General features: G+C 49.8%; 9 protein-coding genes across 9 annotated transcripts; 4 read left to right on the top strand and 5 right to left on the bottom strand.

Annotated features, from left to right (window-relative positions):
* Positions 1-37: 37 nt before the first annotated feature.
* BDV37DRAFT_271006 (Zn(II)2Cys6 transcription factor) lies at positions 38-2,141 on the bottom strand (the record flags this gene model as incomplete). The annotated part of the gene is made up of 3 exons (XM_032084650.1): positions 38-1,208; positions 1,283-1,777; positions 1,837-2,141. The coding sequence occupies 3 exons, from the start codon at positions 2,139-2,141 to the stop codon at positions 38-40; spliced, it is 1,971 nt and encodes a 656-aa protein (XP_031942361.1).
* Positions 2,142-2,716: 575 nt separating this feature from the next.
* Positions 2,717-4,280, top strand: BDV37DRAFT_293434 (putative voltage-gated K+ channel beta subunit (KCNAB); the record flags this gene model as incomplete). Its single annotated transcript, XM_032089416.1, has 6 exons — positions 2,717-3,011; positions 3,076-3,098; positions 3,149-3,215; positions 3,269-3,356; positions 3,417-3,971; positions 4,056-4,280. Exons 1-6 carry the CDS (start codon positions 2,917-2,919, stop codon positions 4,278-4,280), a joined length of 1,053 nt encoding a protein of 350 aa, XP_031942360.1. The 5' UTR covers positions 2,717-2,916.
* A 922-nt stretch (positions 4,281-5,202) lies between these two features.
* On the top strand, positions 5,203-9,018 carry BDV37DRAFT_293432 (peroxidase/cytochrome P450 family protein; the record flags this gene model as incomplete). The annotated part of the gene is made up of 8 exons (XM_032089415.1): positions 5,203-5,607; positions 5,665-5,762; positions 5,821-6,062; positions 6,115-7,226; positions 7,279-7,811; positions 7,879-8,533; positions 8,593-8,872; positions 8,924-9,018. The coding sequence occupies 8 exons, from the start codon at positions 5,203-5,205 to the stop codon at positions 9,016-9,018; spliced, it is 3,420 nt and encodes a 1,139-aa protein (XP_031942359.1).
* A 282-nt stretch (positions 9,019-9,300) lies between these two features.
* BDV37DRAFT_246264 (alpha/beta hydrolase) lies at positions 9,301-10,287 on the bottom strand. Its single transcript, XM_032081741.1, has 2 exons — positions 9,703-10,287; positions 9,301-9,641 (listed from the first exon to the last, which is right to left on the bottom strand). The coding sequence occupies exons 1-2, from the start codon at positions 10,111-10,113 to the stop codon at positions 9,318-9,320; spliced, it is 735 nt and encodes a 244-aa protein (XP_031942358.1). The 5' UTR covers positions 10,114-10,287; the 3' UTR covers positions 9,301-9,317.
* Positions 10,288-10,607: 320 nt separating this feature from the next.
* BDV37DRAFT_282273 (acyclic terpene utilization AtuA family protein) lies at positions 10,608-12,718 on the bottom strand (the record flags this gene model as incomplete). The annotated part of the gene is made up of 7 exons (XM_032087003.1): positions 10,608-10,829; positions 10,881-10,939; positions 11,007-11,239; positions 11,289-11,960; positions 12,014-12,444; positions 12,515-12,632; positions 12,684-12,718. 7 exons carry the CDS (start codon positions 12,716-12,718, stop codon positions 10,608-10,610), a joined length of 1,770 nt encoding a protein of 589 aa, XP_031942357.1.
* Positions 12,719-13,274: 556 nt separating this feature from the next.
* BDV37DRAFT_282272 (CoA-transferase family III domain-containing protein) lies at positions 13,275-15,403 on the top strand (the record flags this gene model as incomplete). The annotated part of the gene is made up of 6 exons (XM_032087002.1): positions 13,275-13,537; positions 13,718-13,926; positions 13,986-14,695; positions 14,750-14,832; positions 14,892-14,970; positions 15,038-15,403. The coding sequence occupies 6 exons, from the start codon at positions 13,275-13,277 to the stop codon at positions 15,401-15,403; spliced, it is 1,710 nt and encodes a 569-aa protein (XP_031942356.1).
* A 567-nt stretch (positions 15,404-15,970) lies between these two features.
* Positions 15,971-16,468, bottom strand: BDV37DRAFT_282271 (uncharacterized protein; the record flags this gene model as incomplete). Its single annotated transcript, XM_032087001.1, has 1 exon — positions 15,971-16,468. One exon carries the CDS (start codon positions 16,466-16,468, stop codon positions 15,971-15,973), a length of 498 nt encoding a protein of 165 aa, XP_031942355.1.
* A 588-nt stretch (positions 16,469-17,056) lies between these two features.
* On the bottom strand, positions 17,057-17,967 carry BDV37DRAFT_293427 (kinase-like domain-containing protein; the record flags this gene model as incomplete). The annotated part of the gene is made up of 1 exon (XM_032089414.1): positions 17,057-17,967. One exon carries the CDS (start codon positions 17,965-17,967, stop codon positions 17,107-17,109), a length of 861 nt encoding a protein of 286 aa, XP_031942354.1. The 3' UTR covers positions 17,057-17,106.
* Positions 17,968-18,627: 660 nt separating this feature from the next.
* On the top strand, positions 18,628-20,258 carry BDV37DRAFT_293425 (bZIP transcription factor; the record flags this gene model as incomplete). The annotated part of the gene is made up of 2 exons (XM_032089413.1): positions 18,628-19,803; positions 20,207-20,258. The coding sequence occupies exons 1-2, from the start codon at positions 18,686-18,688 to the stop codon at positions 20,256-20,258; spliced, it is 1,170 nt and encodes a 389-aa protein (XP_031942353.1). The 5' UTR covers positions 18,628-18,685.
* Positions 20,259-20,419: the final 161 nt, after the last annotated feature.

Below are 20,419 nucleotides of genomic sequence, written 5' to 3'. Positions count from 1 at the left end.
TAGTAATTGAGAGTTCGATGTTTTGACAAGGTCCGTTTCAGTAGAGACCAACAAAATCAGTGCCTGTAGCAAAGTTCGGGAAGTCAGCGCCAGGAAAGAGAATATCCTGGGTTGAGGCTCGTAGGATCTGGGACGCTATGTCCTCCGTGATTGCGTTCATCGGCATAAAAGACGACCAGATGGGTGACAAAGGTGCCATTTCCTGTGGTTCAATGACTACGCTACTTGGGTCAAACAGGAAATCGGATGTCGTCTCGTTATAGGTAGGATGAAACAGATTGTTTACATCCGGGTATTGTGGGACTTGGTTCTGATCACCATCCCCTTGACTTGCAAAGGACATATCACAAACTGACGCGTAGGTCAAGTCGTTCGCGTCGCACGGATAAGCAAGTGGATCTAAACAGGTGGATATTGTAGAATCATGATTGGTCAACTCAGTAATCCGATGCATTTGTTGGCTATCTTCGCATTCCGTGGGGGACGGCCGGCGCTTTCTGCTCCCTGGGTTTCGAAGAGGCGTTGCTAACGAGGGTCCGATGATGACCTGTACCTCTGCCATTTTCTGGTAGAGAACATCGACCAATTTCTTGTTCCCCCCACCGCGAAACGTTGACAATATCGCGTGGAGACGTGATAATATATAATTTGGACGACTCTCACCATCCCATTCGGGGGAAAATGGCAGCGCAGCGAGATCCGTAATGGCATCGGCCAGGGAATTAGCAATTTCATAAATCTTGAGCTCCATGCCCAAACCATGCGCCTCGACTGCGGACCGAGGTAGCTGCGAGACGATGCTCACTAGTTCCTTGGCGACGTTGAGTGGGAAGCAGAGGGACATGGACCGGTCGGCGGATGGGGAAGACCCCAGATAGCGTTTTGGGGATAGTTTCCATAGAATCATTCGCATCCAGTGCCGAGTAACGCACAAGTCCGCCTTCTGTACGTCTGAGATACGCTCGAAAAGCGTCGATCCGTCCTGCAGATTCCGTTGAAGACCTTCCAGGAAGGGCCAATCGACACGTCCCACACTATTCGTACCTGGCTGTAGCTCCGAGTGTTCATCCTGGATGATATCGAACATCCCTGATTTCTCGAAGATTTGAAAGAGACTGAGGAGCTTGAGGAAGGCGGGGAGAACGTGGGATTCGTCGTTTTCGTCAATCACCGGGGCCGAGATATTGGTTTTCAATGTGACTGGGTACCTGTGCAGAATACAGACACCTCTGTCTAGATCAGCTGCTGCAGAACGACGTCAAAGATTTCTCAATCGACTCACCGTTCTGTGACAAAGAGTAGCCAAAGGACACGCCGACGCAGCTGTTCCTCCTCGAACGACAAAGAATTGTAAGAGGACTCTCGGTGGAGACCCATTATTTGAGCCATGGAAATCGCTTCTCGTAAGTGCAGCAGAGATTCGCTCCCACCGGGCTTTTGGTTTTCATAGTACACATGCAGAAAAAAGGACGTCCGGATACTGTTTAGGTTTACCTGGGACCGATAATGACATGAGTTCCGAGCGCGCAAGCATTCCGCTGCGAACGTCTCGGCTGTGATCGTCTGCTGGGCGCTGGAAGCTTGCTCCAGTCGTAGTTGAGCTATTGTCGCTGCTGCTACTGCAGTCGACAATGCATAGGCCTCATCATCACTGTGACCAGCGTCCTGCTGAAGGACGGACACCATCTCTTCGACGTTGACAATCGGCCAAACCGGGTACATGCGCACGTGGTATATGGAAAGCGGAGACGTCAGTGTATCGAGAGGAATGCGCGAACTACAGTGTGTTAGATCCGAGTGTCGGCAAGGCACATTGCACAAACAGATGCGACCGACCTTTCCATGTGCGTGGCCGGACACGCAGGCGTAATATTCGGGTGAAGCCTCTCAAGCATTGCTAAAGTCGAGCGGTGCGTAGCCTCGCAGTTATTGCTATCGCCACCAACCTGCGCTTGCTCGATCAGGAACTGCGTCGTCGAGCGCAATCGCCTCGGTCCTCGACATTGTTGAACGCGGACATAAGTACATTTGATTTTGGCCTTAACGCAGGACCGGCAAGGTTGACCGCCGCCACAGCGGATCTTTCGAATCTTACAACCGTCGCAGGCGCGCTTGGTCACACTTGGTTTGACAGAGGACATCTTGACGATCAGTTCCGCAGTAAATACATCCCGGAATGTCCAGGGCTAGCTCCAGCCGATAAGATCAACGTAACTCCGAGCCGATAGTACGCTGTTACCGCCTTGAGCGAATCCTGGCGATAAGGATGATCCTCTAACCAGCGCAAGGACAGGTCAGATCGGTGTCAATGTGCGACAGCAGGAACCGTTGATGCGGGGAAATTCAAAGTCAGAAAAGCAGAATCCATGAGCTAGACCATGAGGACAGGGGCAGCAGTTGCGCGACGGCCTCCACTCCGCACGCCATCGCTCCACTCTTTGACTTTAGGGCTAAAATCGCGCCGGTCCTTAGTTGCAGCTCCCGATTGGGTAGCGTCGTGGCTCTAGCACGTTGGCCGGACTTGAGATACTCACCATTGGATCATTCCAGAGACGCCAGTACTGAATAGACAAGGCGCATCCTAGTTCTATCGCAGAATGCCCCTCCGAACATTTCTCCGTTCTCCATCTCGCTGTTTACCCGAGCCCCGCACGGCAGTCTCTTATCGCTTGCCATTCGTCGTTATCAGCACTGGGAGACCGAGTATTTTCCAAAACTGCACAATGCGACCCAACTACTGGTCACGGAGTGGACAACGTGGCGGTCTAAATGAAAGCTCTAGCAATGCCTACTGCCGAGCAATGGCAGAGTGTTTGTCGCCGGCGCAATAAATTGCAGCACAGCCGCTCTTCAGAGGGGTAACACCCGGAGAAAGACACCTTACACATCGCATTTTCCGCGCATCCACTATTCACAATGGCTTGGCCGAACAAGAATAAAGACATGCTCTACCGTCGGGTGGGCAACTCGGGACTTCATGTATCTGCGATCGGCCTGGGAGGCTGGTTAACGTGAGTTTTCTCTGCGGCGGGGCGCACACAAAAGATAATATCACTAACATATTTCGCTGTAAAGATTCGGTGGGCATGTTGACGATGGTAAATCCGATCAAGATGAATAGGACTGAAGGGGTGCTAATCGCGCGCAGATATTACATTCAAGTGCATGAAGCAGGCTTACGATTGTGGTGTCAACTTCTTCGACACCGCAGAAAGGTAAACATTCGTTTACATCTGGCAACACGAGTGCACCAACTGACATATAACAGCTACGCCAATGGCCAGTCTGAGATCGTTATGGGAGACGCCATCAAGAAGGGTGGCTGGCAGCGGAGTGACCTGGTGATCAGCACAAAGGTAGACAAGCAAATTTCTGACGTTCTGGCGAGACATTGCTAACTCTCCATGTCTTCTCAGTTAAACTGGGGGATGGCAAATGGCGAGATCCTCATCAATAACCACGGACTGTCCCGGAAACACATCATCGAAGGCACACGCGCATCGCTCCGACGACTGAAACTCGACTACGTGGACATAATCTACGCTCATCGTCCCGATCGGTTAACACCGATGGAGGAGACAGTACGTGCATTCAACTTTGTGATTGACCAGGGCTGGGCCTTCTACTGGGGAACGTCGGAGTGGTCCGCAGACGAAATAACTGAAGCGTGTGGCATTGCCAAGTCCTTGGGCTTGGTCGGTCCCATTGTCGAGCAGCCCCTTTATAATATGCTAGATCGGAAGAAGGTTGAGGGAGAATTTCAACGGTTATACACCCGGTGTGGAATTGGTTTGACCACTTTCTCTCCTCTCAAAATGGGGCTGCTGAGCGGCAAATATAACGACGCAACCACCCAGCCTCCACCGGGTTCGAGGTTTGCGGAGAGCCAGGATAGATTTGCGAACCAGGTGAGGAATGACTGGGAGAATAAGGAATGGGCGGGAACAATTGAAAAGATTGTCAAGTTGAAGGTATGAGTCAACGTTCATATTTCCTTTGCTACTTTTGGCTCCCTAGTTTCACTGTGAAAAAAACACAACTAACGAAGCAATCAGAGCTTGGCCGATAAGCTCGGATTTAAGTTATCTCAGCTCGCCCTCGCGTGGTGTCTCAAGAACGAGAACGTGTCCGCAGTGATTACAGGAGCTTCTAGACCCGAGCAGATTGTTGATAATGTAGAAAGCTTGAAGCTGTTGCCGAAGTTGACTCCGGAGATCCTCGCAGAGATTGATGAGTTGCTACTGAACCGTCCTGCTGAGGACCCGGCACGCCAGGACTGAGATGGAGTTGTTTTCGTATTTTTGAAAAACAAATAAATGTCAGCGGTTAACGAATAAATCGAAATCGAATGCTATTCCTAAGTCAAGTACGAACCCAGCGTGTCGAAGCGTCATAGTTGATCGCGTCAGGCAAATATGCTCCTACTAACTTCCGGGCTCCCCGAGCCTGCTTTAGCATGACTTCATGCCGTTGACGAGCGTCGGTGACATTCTTGATAAATACCTCGGAATGCAGCTCGTTGGTCCAAAAGACTTCGTATCTGTCGACTGCGTAGCTCTCACCTACATGATTATCACAGATACCCGGCTATGGAGTCCACCGCGAGTCGAAACCAGAACCCGCCTAGATAGTCTACAGTTACAGTCAAGCTGGTAGCTAGACAATAGCTGGAATAGGATCTGCGTGGCGTTGGTGGTGCTCCGAGCCCAATATATTCATTGGGATGTAATGAACCATCGTGAGGCATTGTTAGCCGCTTGCGGAGGGATGGGAAACTTACCAACCAATGCAACACCTAAAAAAGACGTTGTTCGCGTGTCTGGCAAAGTCATTGATGTCAATGACGCAGCTTAATTACCGTGGTTCGGGATGTCATGGACCCACTCCGGATGCTTCTAGGGTAGGGCTTGAAAGCTAATCGGTCTCTCGAGATCTATTCAATTGACAAGAGTGGCTGAACGGCGGATATTGTGGACCGCCTATACGTCGATATACACCTAGTAAGCATGTCAAAGACGTATTCGCACGATTGTTCGAACACCTAGTAAACTTAACCTCATGGCAGCTGGTTGGCCTAGAACTCGTACTTAAGCGTTTCGATCGCTTCCAATTGAGTATCACAATCATAGTTCTTATATACTCCACTAAATGAATCACATTGTCATAGCCTCCATACCCGCTATTGTAACCACCTGAGCCACAATGAAGGGGGTACCAAGCTCCGCCGAGGCCTCCAGTAGCATACCTGAGCTGTCCCAGTCCTCACAACGGGCTTATGAGCCCCTTGCTCAGAAGCAACCAGCTCTGGATCGCCCCAGGAAGGCATCGGTGCAATCAGTGAACGGCAATCATGGTGGCGTGGTTGAGAGCTTTGGCAAAATTACCGAAGTGGTCAAGGCCGCCCGTCGCCCGTTACCGACAGAGACGGGGGATGGAACCTATATCGAGCCTGAAAAAGGCGGAAGTCTGTGGGGTGATCTGCGGGTCTTGGAAATCAAGGATGGATATACCCTGAAAGATTTGATTGAAAGTAAAGCCGGTGGCCTTGTGAAGGGCAGTGGCCAGGCGGTAGACGACAAGACGATGCTAATGGAGCGCATCATACAGGTAGCTACAACGTGCAATGCACAAAACCATGCAAGATGCTGATATTCATATCTTTAGCTTGTTGCAAAGTTGCCCTCGGAATCTAGAAACCGTGTCAAACTTACGAACATGTTTCTAGGGGAACTGTGGGACTCACTGCCTCATCCTCCTCTCTCGTAAGCATTCACTCAGGGACACCTTGACCAAGAGACGGTTGGGTCTGACAGGCTTTAGGTATGTCGGCGACAAATATGCTTACCGTTCAGCTGATGGATCCTACAATAACCCTAGCTTGCCTTGGCTAGGCGCTGCAAATACGGAATATGCGCGGACGATCGAGCCATTGAAGGTCAGACCGGCTAGTCTGCCGGATCCCGGCTTGATCTTTGACAGTTTATTCGCACGAGACACATTCAAGCCTCACCCGAACAATGTCTCGAGCGTTTTCTTCACTTGGGCTTCCTTGATTATCCATGGTAAGTGTCCAAACAATTCCTGGGGCATCAGGCACACATTAACCGGCCTCAGATATTTTCCAAACAGGACATCCAGACGAGAACTTCAACAAGACATCGTCATATCTAGATCTTTCCATCCTCTACGGTGACAACCAAGAAGAACAAAACATGATGCGCGAGTTCAAAGATGGCAAGATCAAGCCGGATTGCTTTTCGGAGCCACGTCTGCATGCGCTACCGGCGGCCTGCGGCGTTATCCTTGTCATGCTGAACAGGTTTCATAACCATGTAGTCGAGCAGCTGGCTGCTATCAATGAGAACGGTCGATTTACCCCGCCGTCGAAAGATGTCATCGACCCAGCGGAAGCAAGGGCCGCCTGGGCAAAGTACGATAATGACCTTTTCCAGACGGGTCGCCTTATCACCTGCGGTCTGTACATCAACATTACTCTGTACGACTATCTCCGCACTATCGTGAACCTGAACCGCGATAACACCACCTGGACCCTGGACCCGCGTGCACACATGGAACATGATACAGTTCCCACGGCACTGGGGAACCAGTGTTCGGTAGAATTCAATCTAGCCTATCGATGGCACTCAACAATCAGTCGAAAAGATGAGGCGTGGACGGAACAGGCATATGAGAAAATTGTCGGCAAGCCTGGACACGAAGCCACCGTGCAGGACCTGATGGGAGGCATGAGGAGGATGGCTGGAAACATCCCGAAAGACCCATCCAAGCGCGAGTTCGCTGGGTTGAAGCGACAATCCTCCGGCAGGTTCAAGGATGAAGAGTTAGTGGACATCCTCACTATGGCCATTGACGAAGTGTCGGGTTCCTTCGGAGCGCGCAATGTTCCTAAAGTTCTGCGCTCGGTGGAGATCCTAGGCATGGAGCAGGCACGCAGGTGGAATGTTGGTTCACTAAATGAGTTCCGGAAGTTCTTCGATCTGAAACCCTACCAAAGCTTCGAGGAAATCAATTCCGACCCGGAGGTAGCAGACCAGCTACGTCATCTATATGAGCATCCAGATTACGTCGAACTGTATCCAGGGATCGTTGCCGAGGAGGCTAAAGAACCAATGATCCCTGGTGTTGGCATTGCTCCTGGATACACCGTCTCCCGTGCGGTGCTGTCTGACGCGGTGGCGTTGGTTAGGGGTGACCGATTCTACACGGTGAGTGTTTCCATACCATATGGCATGCAAGGACATACTGACACTCGTACAGAAGGAATATAACTCAAGAAACCTCACTAACTGGGGGTACGCTGAGTCAAACTATGACTTGGAAATCAATCAGGGATGCGTGTTTTATAAACTCGCATTGCGGGCATTCCCACAGTACTTCAAACAGAACTCGATATACGCCCACTATCCCATGACAATTCCAGGTGAAAATCGCGAGATCATGAGGAGCCTTGGACGAGAAGAAGACTTCTCCTGGGACCGTCCATCGTATACCCCTCCCCGTACAATGCTCTTTGACTACCCGAACGTCCGTCGCATTCTCGAGGATTCTTCGAATTTCCGAGTGGTCTGGGATGAGGCAACCGGATACGTGTTTGGGAAGGGTGGCTATGACTTTATGCTATCCGGTGACTCGCCGTTCCACTCAAATCAGCGGCGCATTATGAAGGAGTCGTTGTATCGGTCACAGTGGCATGAGGCTGTCAAAGAGTTCTATCTTGAAATCACCGAGCAGCTGTTGTCTGAGAAATCATGTAGGGTGGGAAACGTCAACCAGGTTGATATGAGTCGCGAGTAAGTCAGATTCATTCTCAAAGCTCAGTCCAGATCTCCATTGCTAACCATGTCTTTTCCGCTTCAGTGTTGGGAATCTCGCCCATGTTCACTTCGCCTCCAACGTCTTTTCACTTCCTCTGAAGAGCAAGGAACACCCACACGGAGTCATCACCGAACATCAAATGTTTGATGCCATGTCAATCATATTTACCGCCATCTTCTTCGACATGGATCCCTCCAAGTCATTCCAAATCCGCCACCTCGGTCGCCAAGCAGCAGAGAAACTTGGGCCACTCGTCGAAGCGAACGTCAAAGCTGTGAGCTCGGCCAGTTTCATTTCCTCCCTGATAGACGGTCTCCGCACAAATAAAAATGCGCTTTCCGATTACGGAGTGCATATGATACGAAGACTGCTAGACCACGGTTTGGATGCCTCGGAGGTCACCTGGTCTCAGATCTTGCCCACGGCCGTCGCGATGGTGCCAAATCAAGCCCAAGTGTTTACTCAAATCATCGACTACTACCTCTCCGAGGATGGGAAGAAGCATCTACCCGATATCCAACGACTTGCCAAAGAAGACACGCCCGCGAGTGATGAGATGCTGCTGCGCTATGTCATGGAGGCCATCCGTCTGAACGGGACCTTCGGCTCCTATAGAAAGTCTCACACTAACCTAACAGTCGAAGACCAGGGCCAAACGGTCCAGATCAAGCCAGGAGATATTGTATTCGTTAGCTTTGTAAGTATCCTTCAACCCGTCGCAGCTGGTCGATCAATTACAGCTAACAGCCAATGCAGGTCGAGGCCAACCGCGACCCTAATGTCTTCCCAAATCCCAATGAAGTGCAGCTCAACCGTCCCATGGAATCATATATCCACTACGGTGTTGGTCCCCACACATGCTTGGGTGGCGAAGCAAGTAAAGTTGCTCTAACGGCCATGTTGCGTGTGGTTGGCCGATTGAAGAATCTTCGCCGTGCTCCAGGACCACAGGGAGAGTTGAAAAAGGTCAAACGACCCCATGGCTTCTATACATATATGCGGGCAGATGAGACAAGCCTCTATGCTTTCCCTATGAGTAAGTCGATCTGTACATCGGTAAAGGGTCATCTACTAACCGAGAAAACAGCTTGGAAGCTCCACTACGACGGTGCAATTCCGGGCAGGGAGCGTTCTATCCCGGAACACGTTGTGTGCAATGTTCCTGGACATTGGCATGATTGACACGATATGGACTCTTTACCATCACATATGCGACTAGGATAGTGAAGTCTGCGATTGAGTAATATTTAGTAAAGATTGGTAATTAAGTGATCTAAATTGGAACTATGTATGTAAAATGGACGTAATATGGACGAAATTGATTGATTAACAGAACTTCCGGATGATATCCTAGGTCAGCTTATGAGTCTCATAATAGGAATTGTAACTGGCTACCTCCTCATGAGGAAGTACAAATATCTATCAAGGCTCTGTAAGCTAGCCCGGACAAGCAGTCATTGTATACTAGCTTGGAATTCATATCACAGTTTGGACCATAGTCCGGCGAGTATATCTGCAACATCTTCGGGCCTGCTCAGGAAAGGGTGATGCGACGTCTTCAGACGATAAGTCTGCGACGTTCCTAAAATCCCAACCATATGCTCCTGAATGCCCACTGGGAGCATTTGATCCTCTTCCCCAAGAATATATGCAGTTGGGATGACCTTCCAGGGCTCGTGAGAGGCCGCACCATGAAAGACCGGCAAGGAGGTATGCGTAAGGGCTGCGGTCCACTGATCGCGTTCGGAAGGTGAGAGGTCATGGAAGGCGCCTTCGGGGCCGATTTTGTTGTAAGCATAATTTCCCTAAAGGTCCTGGAGTTAGTACCATGGATACACCGTGTATGCTCCAAGTTGAGGTACCCACCTCTGCTTTTATCCAGGGCATCAACTGTCCCCCGGAAGCTCCGACAAGACTAACACCCTTGGGTATTATAAAGGCCACCATGTATACAATCATCAACACGCCCCCGCTCTTCCCTTGACTCTGGCGTGTGGGCTTCTCGAGCCCCTCAACAGCTCCAGAGCTTACCAGCCCACCGTAGGAGTGGGCAACGACAATAATATCATTTCCTGAGTCACACAGGCGCTCAAGTGTTCCATGTAGCTGGGCGACGTCGTCCTCCAAAGTTTTGGTAGGGGGTTCAGCACCTGTCGATGAGTGCTGCACAGTAATGGCTTCTAATCCCCTTTCTGAGAGGCAAGAGTGTAGTCCGCCGTAAAAGGCCGGGGTGCTCCAGGCCCCTGGAACCAAGACAATCTTTGGTGTAGTAGACATCGCATGAAACTTGGGGAACTGTTAATCAGCTGATATATGTCGAAGAATTAGGTCTAGGAAGACACTGGGAAGCTCTGTGGCGCAACATATATAATGCCGGATAGTACATTGCCCAACGAATCCCAACATCTCGACCGGAACGAAGAGCGGGCTCTAAAGATGTCAAAAACACCATTCCGCAGTGCGGAAGCTACAACGGGATCTGATTGATCGGCAAAAGGTGGGCAAGAGCTATAACAGCGGTTGGTACAAATTCCTTCCGCTCGGGGTCTGCTCCGTCTTCGGTGTTTGACAGATCTATCGTGCGAGTCCCGAGAGTTTGTCGGCAACCACTTCGGCTCTTATTATATGGGTAGCAACACCGGAACACACCATCGGATTCGACAAACTCGTCAAAGAAGGAAACAGCCTTTTCTTCATGTTGGATTGCATTGAAAACAAAGTGAAAGGCTAGAAGCATCTCACCAAGTCATGTCCTTGTACGGGTTATCATACTACACCCAAGGCCTTTCCAAGAATCGTACAGGAATGTCTACCTGTCGCACACGCACAAACTCCCCAAAGCTCTTGGCAAACCCGTCGATAATCGACGAGCTACTGACACCTTCCTGAAGGATACCGTAAGTAACAAAATGTACCGCATGCAGGTGCGGGAGTTCAAAACGCTCGACCCTGTATTCCGGCCGGTAATCATCGCCCAGAAGATTATGAAAGCACTGGGTAGAGAGGAAGGTCCGTAGCCAAGGCCATTAATCTGCATTACGAACCCAAAGGCCGACATTCGCGTTACCACCCTTATCTCCAGATCGAGCAAGAACAATGGATCCTGTTCGGTGAAAAAAAGAGCGTTAGTCAGAATGGTATACAGACCGCAAAGTGTAGGTCTACTATACCTAGAGGGGCGCGTTTGGTTGGGCTGAACGACTGCAAATCAACAGGGCTCTTCGGTTTGTAGGATGGCTGGCCAGCGAATGGTTCAGTTTTCGGGACCGACTCAACCTCGATAGGCAGTTGCCCTTCGACATGAACCCGTACTTTCAAAGCAGACTGTTGAAAGCGGGCTGGAAAGTACCGGATATAGGGCTTCGGTGCCAACGCGCAGGTCCATGTTCCTTTACATCCTGGTCTTAGCACTTGTCACTTTTCGGATGTGTATCGTTAGATATTAAACTTACGGATGAAAGCCACCATAGCCCTGCATCGCACAAAACATGAATGCTTCCGTGAAGTGACCAATTGCCTCCTTTGTAGGTGCCTGGACGAAGTGGCGAATCATGACTGTCGTCTCCTTTTGCGATTTGGGATCCTCAGGCACACTTCCGTACGCGTCGATAGCAATGGTCGAGAAGCGCGACTGGTCTAGGTAATCTAGGATTTGTTTCCGCTGGAGTTCAACCTTCTCCTTGATGTCGAGCCCAACGGCATACGTGGCCATCTCAGCTTGGTAACCGCCAAAGCTACAAACCGCAAGCTTGGTTGTAGGGGGTGGCGGGCTTCCTTTCACGCCGGTCACACGAACCCTATTTGGGGCATCCTCTTCGATTCGTGTGTCTTCTAAGTGAGCGACAACGTCAGGATTAAGGTAGTTTGGTCCTTGGATCTCGTAGACCAATTGCGCCTTGACGGTGTCCACAGTCACAGCACCATTGCTGCCGGGGTGAATCGTGATAACGGAGCTGCCGTCATCATAAATCTCTGCAATAGGATATCCCACCCGGACAAGATTGGGGATGGACTTGAAGCCGCAGAAATTGCCTCCTGTTGTATACGGGCCACATTCTGTCAAGTGTCCAGCAATCAGACTTCCAGCGAGTCTGTCATAGTCCATGTCAGACCATCCGTGCCACCTAATAGATGTCAATGTTCTGCAATCTCTCCACCGTATACTGAGGGCACTTACCAGGAAGCTAGACCGATTACCGGAGAGGCATCGCAGCACCGACCACAGATCACTATTTGGGCACCCGCACTCAATGCGGCAACGATTCCCTTAGCACCAATGTACGCGTTGGCTGACACAATGCGATTCTCTAGTGCGCTCAGATCTTGGCCGTCGATATCCAGATGAGGGAACTGTTCAGCTTTACCAGCCTCCTGAGCAGCCTGGACATCTGCTGTAACGTTGTCACCGTCAACCCAGACCACCTTGATGTCACCTAGGCCTTTGCTCTCCAATAGTTCCTTGGTTGCTTTGTATAGGCCGTAGGGGTTGAGGGCTCCTCCGTCGTGGACGATCTTGATTCCCTTTTGGGCGATAACCTCTGCAGCATTCCTGTAGTTAAGATGAGCGAGGAATCCCTTCTCATACCCTAAATCCGGTTGCTCTTCCTTCTGTGTTTGTGTCGTTCGGGTTAGAGGCCATGCTCTAGCCAAAGGTAACTGACGATGTAAGAAGACTCACCTCAAGCGCTCGCCAGGCAATATTCACTTCAGCCAGGTAATCGGCAAACACAGCGTCCAAAGGACCTTCAGTGGCCAAACGGTAAAGTTGATCGGGGCCATCGCCGCCAGCACCAGAGCTAAGGAGTCAACTATCGGCCTAGTGATGTATCATAGGGACATTAGCATACCAATTTCCAATACGAATCGCCCGTCTTCCTGTCATTGTGGTGACTAGCTGCAGCACATAATGAGAGTTAGATCCGGACTCACTGACCCTGAACGGCAACGCATTAATATAGCCTCTTCTTAACGGAGAGTAGAAACCTCCGACCTATGCTGATACACCTTGCACAGTGTTTTACATAAGGGGTAATTCAACAGTTTTCCACTTGTCCGCGACTCCCCCATAAGATTGAGCGTCGGACAGATGGGTAATCTGAACTAAGTGGGCGCCTAACGTAGGATCACAGGTCCTTTACCAGATCCCTACGACCGAATATGACCGGCACAAGGCCTCACAGAGGCACGTTCCTTACCTACGTCTATAGTCATCTTTGATCTTATCATTCACATTTCTCTCCGCGCCAAGTCCCAAAGGACCCACTTAACCAATATTTCGAAGGGCGGGTGGAGCTCTTACGCAGCGCTATGGTCAGTGCTTATGCATACGCTCCCTGCATAACGCGTGCCCAGGAACGGGGACATCCTAGCATTATATATCCTTGACCCCTCTCTGAAGAAATGGAAAAGTCACATCTAACTCCCAGACAAAAGTCACGATGACATACTCAGTCCCTATTGAATCCGCCCAACTTCTGCGCAAGGGGATCTTGCAGAACCCTTTGCTCGCATCCAACATTCCCAGCGATGCATCGTCTCTCGCAGACCACGTCACATTCACCGGAAATGCAAACCCGAACATTCCCATAAACTGGCGTTTTGCTGAAAGTATTTCGGTATTGAAGGGGCTCGAGTCGCTTTGGGTCAACGCTTTATTAAAGGCGAAGTATAACCATGGTCCGGTCAAAGTTGACATTGATACGTGAGTACCGCACTTCGAAAACCTAGTGTTTTCTTTTTTTTTTTTTTTTTTTTTTTTTTTTTTTTTTTTTTTTTTTTCTGTACTTGGTGCTGTCGCATGCCGTCTCAATAGTTATGGATATGTGGTGTAATTGAGGGCAACCACATGGTGTTTAATATGATGTTAACTAATCCATCTTAGCGACCATGCCACGCTGTTCATAATGTCAACCCTTCTTATTGATGTCGTCGACGAGAACGGGAATTCACCGGACCCAAACATATCTCCATTGCAACGTATCCTATCGATATTTCCCAGTCCGGAGAGGGATCTTGGACAAGCCACCCCTCACCGCTCATCCATCACCAATATCTACAAGACGAAAGATAGGCGGTGCTATCACGTCCACGGTAATAATAGTCTCCCAACAGAATGATCCAGGGAGCCAGTTAGGGCTAACTGCTAATAGGGAGTATGAATGCTGGCCCATCCTCGACAGCACTGGGGCTAGACCCTGATTGTGAAGCCTCTTCCACTGCCGATGCCATGAGTGTTATCCAAGAATGTGTGCAGAAACTCACCGCTGAGGAACTAGACGAACTTATGAATGAAAAGTACCGTCAGGCTGGAACAATCTGTTACTCCACTGGTGAATACAAAGCAAGTGAACATGGCAAGGCTAACGCCCATGTCGGTCTCTATGAGCTTAACCACGCTCCCAATCAGGCCCAGAAGCCCGGATGGTGGAATTCAGTCCCAGGTACAGGTGTAGCTCGCCCTCTGGCTGGTCTAAAAGTCCTCGACCTATGTCGCGTGATTGCTGGCCCTAGTATCTCGAAGGGATTGGCCGAGCTTGGCGCGAGTGTGATGCGCGTAACTGGTCCTGGTGTCGTAGATGCTTATGCTCTGCATGCCGACTTGAACTGGGGCAAGTGGAATTGTTCCATTGACCTGAAGACAGAGGAGGGGAAGGAGACTCTGCGCAAGCTTATTCTTGAGGCTGATGTTCTACTGGACGGATACCGACCAGGTGTGATGGAAAAGCTTGGGTTCGGCCGGGATGCTGTGCTTGAGCTTGTCAAGGACCGGCCATTCGGTCTGGTTTATGCTCGTGAGAACTGCTACGGTTGGCATGGTCCTTGGCAACATAGAAGTGGATGGCAGCAAATCAGCGACGCGGTAAATGGTAATCCACCTTGTGAGCAGTGACTTTTATTAATATGATTCTATTAGAACTGTGGTGTCTCCCTCGAATATGGCCGCGCCACGGGACATGATGAAGCCGTTACACCCGTCTTCCCAAATTCGGATTACTGGTAGGAAACTCCATTATCTCAAGTCCCTTCGTCCTGAAGTCTTCTAACACAGCCTGTAGCACCGGGGTTATGGGCGTCTGTGGAGTCATCAATGCACTGATTGAAAGGGCCGACAAGGGTGGATCTTTCTTCATGGATGTAAGTCACTGACTCCTTTCCATTCTTCGCAACGTCAGTCCTAGGTGCTGTTGCTAACATGGAACAGACGGCCCTGAACTACTACTCCCAGTGGCTGGTGAACAGCGTGGGAGTCTATCCCCCGGCTGTCTGGGAGGATGTCTGGCAGCGACACAACCGGCTCGCCTTCCGTAATAACGATAATATGCCGGCCACCATTCCACTTATGATGAAGTCACTCATGCTGAACAGCGGTACACAGTTGTTCCAGCCACACTTCTTCGAGACACGGTATTCTGGAGCGGTCGATCGTTACTTCAAGGTACTTCGTCCCGTGCTCAGCTTTGCTGATAAACAGGTGGATCTTCGGTTCAACGTTGGAACAAGAAGCAATGGACACGATGCTGCTCGTTGGCCGGAAGACCTACGGACAGAGATTGTTACCCGCGCGTAGTCTGTACATTGAATTTCAATTGAGACTACGATGGCATTCACAGTTTAGTAAAGACGAAGACCCCGTACAGATAGTGTACCTCATCGTGACATTGGCTTATAAACAGTTTCCATATGTTTGCTCCTCCTGGTACATTCTTTCATCTGAAAAGGCTCCTTGTCCGCTATGGTAGGAAACAGTATGCCTAAATTATCTCTATGTACAAGTTCCCTCCTTAAAATTGTCCTTAACGAAGCAACTTGAGCATCCTGGATATTTCGTACAAGGGTCTCTAGGTAAGCAACGACGAGAAGGACAAATTTTGCCTTGAATTCAGGCCAAAATCAGGCTGCGGAACCTGCGACGTTTCCGACGGCTTTCGGTTGTTGAGGAAATTGGTTGGGTAAATATACACCGGAGGATTCAGGAGGGCCGAGCCCTTGAGAGTTACAATTTCCACCTCTTAGCGGCATCGGGACCTGCTGCTTTTGCTGGTATTTCAAATTCCTTCCTTCTTTGTCAAGCGTTCGAAGAGCTCTACGAGGATCAATGCAGAGGATATCAAAATAAACATTGCGATGGGAGCAACTATTCCAGCAATATAAGCTTGCCAGAGGTCACTCTCCACCTAGGACTGATATCATGATCCGACCGAACAACAACCCAACATGGCTTCAGCTCACCACTTTCCATTTTCCTAATATTCTCCTCAATGATGTCCTTGTTCTCCTCCTTGTCCTTGTCAATCCGCGCTTTCTCCTCCTCCGTCAGGGGTGGCGGTAATAACGATGGATCTGGCTTCCACCACTGTTCCTGGGGCACTTTCGTTCCATCCGATCCGCGAAACATGTCTTCTATTTCCTGATCAAATACATCCCGATCGAGAAAGGCTTTGATGAGTCGAGGTGGAAGACCGATCGCGTCTATCACGTCGTAATCCCCTGTTAGGCTTCGGAGGACGCCATCGGTACCCAGGAGAAAGGCGGCGCTGTCACGGCTGGCCTTTAGATTGCGTATGATATTGGACAGTTCTTTTTGGTCCGGGTGATTACTGGGGTCGGGGCCGTAGTGACCGCTGGTAGCCATTCTTTCGTTTTGATTTGGACGATACCTGAGGATCTTGTTTGGAAGTATTTCTGGAGATGGAGATGGTTACGATTGATCGTACGAAGGGCTAGTTTCCTATCTATATACAAACGCAACATGCCACATGACCATATCCAAGTGCAGTAAAGCTCCCAGCCTTGGAAGCAAGGAAAACAAAGAACCTGTCACTGTGAATTAAGATATAAGTGATTTGATGGAGGGGAAACGGAACTGATCTGGTTACACTGCACGGCGGCGCAGTCACATTGCCATGGAATCTCATTGCAACTCTCCATGGCTACAGTCTTACAGAGTAGCCGTTAATTAGGTGAATGACCACCATGACTTCATTAGTTGTAGAATAAAGCAAATGACACTCATTCTATTGCCTACTTGACTTCAACTACACCAACTTGGTAGAACGCAGCTGTATCACATGAGCGAACGAGACACCTAATCCTATACGGCAGTATATGTACAACACAGAACGATGCTGCCAGTTACTGTCAAAAGCAAATTCAAACCTGGGTAAATAGATTAGGCGCCTACTGATTTCGTTCTATTCTTGGACGAATGCGGCTCGGGAAGGTGAGTGCAAGCCAATCGTTCCTCGTCGCATCACAGAGCGGCTACGCTACTCATGTATCTCCGAAATGCTCTTGATGGATCCGTTCCATGCCCAGCTCTTCAGGCATTGGCTGTAAGAACTTGTCAATCTCATGCACCCAAAAGGAGTTTTGTGGGTTGGCTTGGTGGGCAGATGTGTACTCCCAGTATGATGGGTACCAGCCCGCTGTTTCCCAATCAATTATAGCAACAATAGTATCATTATGAATAAGCATATTTAGGCTGCTAAGATCCCCATGAGTGAAGACTGAAGGCCACGTTTTACTTTGTTGGTTGATAAGATCCTGGATATGGGAGTCAAGCCCGGGATCGAACTCCATGCCCATTCGTAAATGCCGATGGAAGTCGTGCATCGTATTGAATGGACCAAAGTGCAAGGAACGACGCGGCACACGACAGTCAAAGAGTGGCCCACCGTCAACGGAGGCGGCCACGATACCATCCGGAGGCTGAAGCTCTCGCATTTCAGTGACCATTCTTGCCAACTGTGAAAGAACCTTTGCCTTTGATTCATCATTTTGGTGAGCCCAGCCACTACCAATCATGTCCCCCTTAATCCTTTCCATCACAATATACGTCAATCCCGAATAAGTAAACGCACAGAAAACTTTTGGCACTGGTATAGACGTATGTCGAGATATAAAACACATTGCTGATGCTTCAGACAACTGTACATGGCGCCCATATATTACGCATAATTTGTCTGTCAGCATGAGAACATTCTCGTGGCGAGGTCTAACACACTTCAGAATTTTGACTGCTAACAATGTGGAGTAGCGATGCCAAATTCCGCTGTTGACAGGCTTGGATTCGGTTTGTGAGGAAAGGGTGGTGGACTGTAATGGCTGAAAACCATTTTGATGAGGTGACATTAGGTAAAGCCGGTCCCTGAAGAAGAAAATGTTATTCTCTGTCTAAATTTGTCTTTAGCAAAAATAGAATCACAGAGACTAACATCCAGGAAACAATAAACGTGATGGGATGGTTCCTTCTCAGAATAAGCTAGTCCTATTTAGGGCGTAAGGTGTGCTAGAAGGTAATCACGTGACATGGAGTAACCGTAATGTGATGGTGCCTGACTTCTAAGGCCTGTTGGGGTCTTAGCCTCCTATCAAGCGATATCTCGTAGGTATTGAGCCGTTACCTTGGGCCAGAACAGTACAGAAGACAGTAGCCATTATAGCAGCAGAACTTGAAACACATAGATGGTGTGTACTCTAGACTTGATACGATCTATAGTATTATTGGCTGCCTCGGGAATTGAATCACGTGAGTCTCTGATTGAACAGATTGAGTATTGTCTCATCGTAGCCAGACGTTTTGGTGTCTTATAAGAGCCAAGATAAGGAGTTCAGTATTATTATATGTCTGGCAAGGGTCTCAGAGTACGAGTGACCATAGTGTCAAGATATGCGTAATGACGCATGAACGTGGCCCAATCAGAGTTATGGATATATATAGTGGAGATTGTCTATGCTTCAACCATTGGCGAAGGCTCCGAACAGCATTACACCAATAACCACAACAAACAAGTCGAACTTAAACCGTTCAAGAAGCCCTGAAACTATAATCACAACCAACATCGTACCAATGGAACCACCCCAGACTAACAGCACGCTTTCCGCGTCGGAGAGAAAGCGTATGCGGGATCGGAAGGCCCAAAAGGCTGCCAGAGAAAAACGTGAAGTCCGTATCAAAGCTCTGGAGGAACGGGTGACTTATTGCGAGAGACACCATGGGGCTGCCTGGGTGCACCATATGATGGCCGCAATGGAAGCTCTGCAGCGCGAGAACCAACTGCTGCGCGAGCGCCAGGAACATCTCCGCGCGGTATTCTCATCGTGGGAGCAGGATGAGCACACTCGACAACCAATACGCTCCAACACGCAGGCCGCTAACCAGCAAGTGTCACCATCGCTCAACGTCTCCTCTCACCGAGGCGGCGACGTGATGCCGATACGCATTCATCGATTGAATGCCTCTCATGCGTCCGATAACCGTCTCTCTATCCAACAGCCACTTAATACTGATGGAGATGCCACAGACGGAGCGCCCTCACAGGGATTCCCCTCTTCTCACTCGAACCTAGCCAGTCCTCTCCTCGCAGGTGAAACAGTGGCAGGGTCTGCCTCAGCATGGTGTCTGACCCCCGTTGATGAGTACGGCCATATATCTCCGCCTCTACCAGCCACATGTCCCTGGCTGGCCCATCCAGACCAAATCGCCGCTTGCCCACCCCTACCCGCCCCGCTTGACTTGTTACACGGTACCAGACGAAACTTCTTGGCTGACAAAATCAGCCAGGCCCTCCGTGTTCGGGCCATCCGTGATCCGGAACGTTTGGCCTGTGGGTGGCTCATCTACGTCTTTAGCAAATGGCGAGTCGCTCCAAGTCTCACGACCTTTTCGCAGATCCCGCCATTTCTGCGGCCTATCCTGCTGCAGATCCAACGCGGCCATCCCGCCGCACTAGACCTCCTTGTTTTTCCACAGATACGGGCCAACCTGATCGAGGACTGGGACAAGTATGACTTTAGAGAGGTATTTGACTATATGTCATGCTGCCAGAAGGTACGGTGGCCCTGGGGCGAAGATATCCTGGAACGCGACGGCCAAGACAACCTCCGTATCCGAAGGGAGTTTTTTGATGTGTTTACGCGGGAGAGTGGGTGGGGACTGACGCCGGAATTCGTGGAAAAATATCCCGGGTTGTTGAAGGGGATGGATGCCGATGCGGTGTGTTTTCGGGTGGGGTCTCATGTGGAATTACAAAACAGCAGATTCGCTGGGAAGGAATAAGAAGCATCCTTCGGGTTCACGGCCGAAGATCAAGCTGAAGTCATTGCCAAGAATTGGCTGGCATGCAAAATTGGGCCGATCTTTACTGGGCTGGGTTTTGGCGCTGAATCATTGCCGCTCCTTTTGGTAGATCCGATGGCGGTTCTTGCTGACTTAGGGCTAACGCTGAGTCATTGCCCATCTTCGACTGATGGTCATGCACTGATCAGCGCACCACTGAGTCAGTGGCCAGGACAATCACCTTGTAGATCTCCACCGATATATGCGGGGTGTAGATCAGCACGGTAACTGGATATTTTCATACATGTCTAGAATTGTTCGAGCGAAGGCGCCTGTACTATCGATAATATACGCCACACCATAGGGTAATACTTTGTCTTGTCATTCTGTGATATGCGTAATGAGTTATTTCAAGCTAGCCAAATGACCAAGTCTTGAAATATTTGTTTGTGCTACCAGAGGGGCACGATGCTAATGCATCATCTGTTATGCTTTCTATGTAGGCATAACCAACAGCCGTGATTC

This window comes from Aspergillus pseudonomiae (assembly GCF_009193645.1).
Source record: "Aspergillus pseudonomiae strain CBS 119388 unplaced genomic scaffold BDV37scaffold_26, whole genome shotgun sequence".
NCBI classification, from domain to species: Eukaryota; Fungi; Ascomycota; class Eurotiomycetes; order Eurotiales; family Aspergillaceae; genus Aspergillus; species Aspergillus pseudonomiae.
The sequence above is the reverse complement of the archived record's forward strand: the minus strand, read 5'-3'. Positions and strand labels throughout refer to the sequence as shown.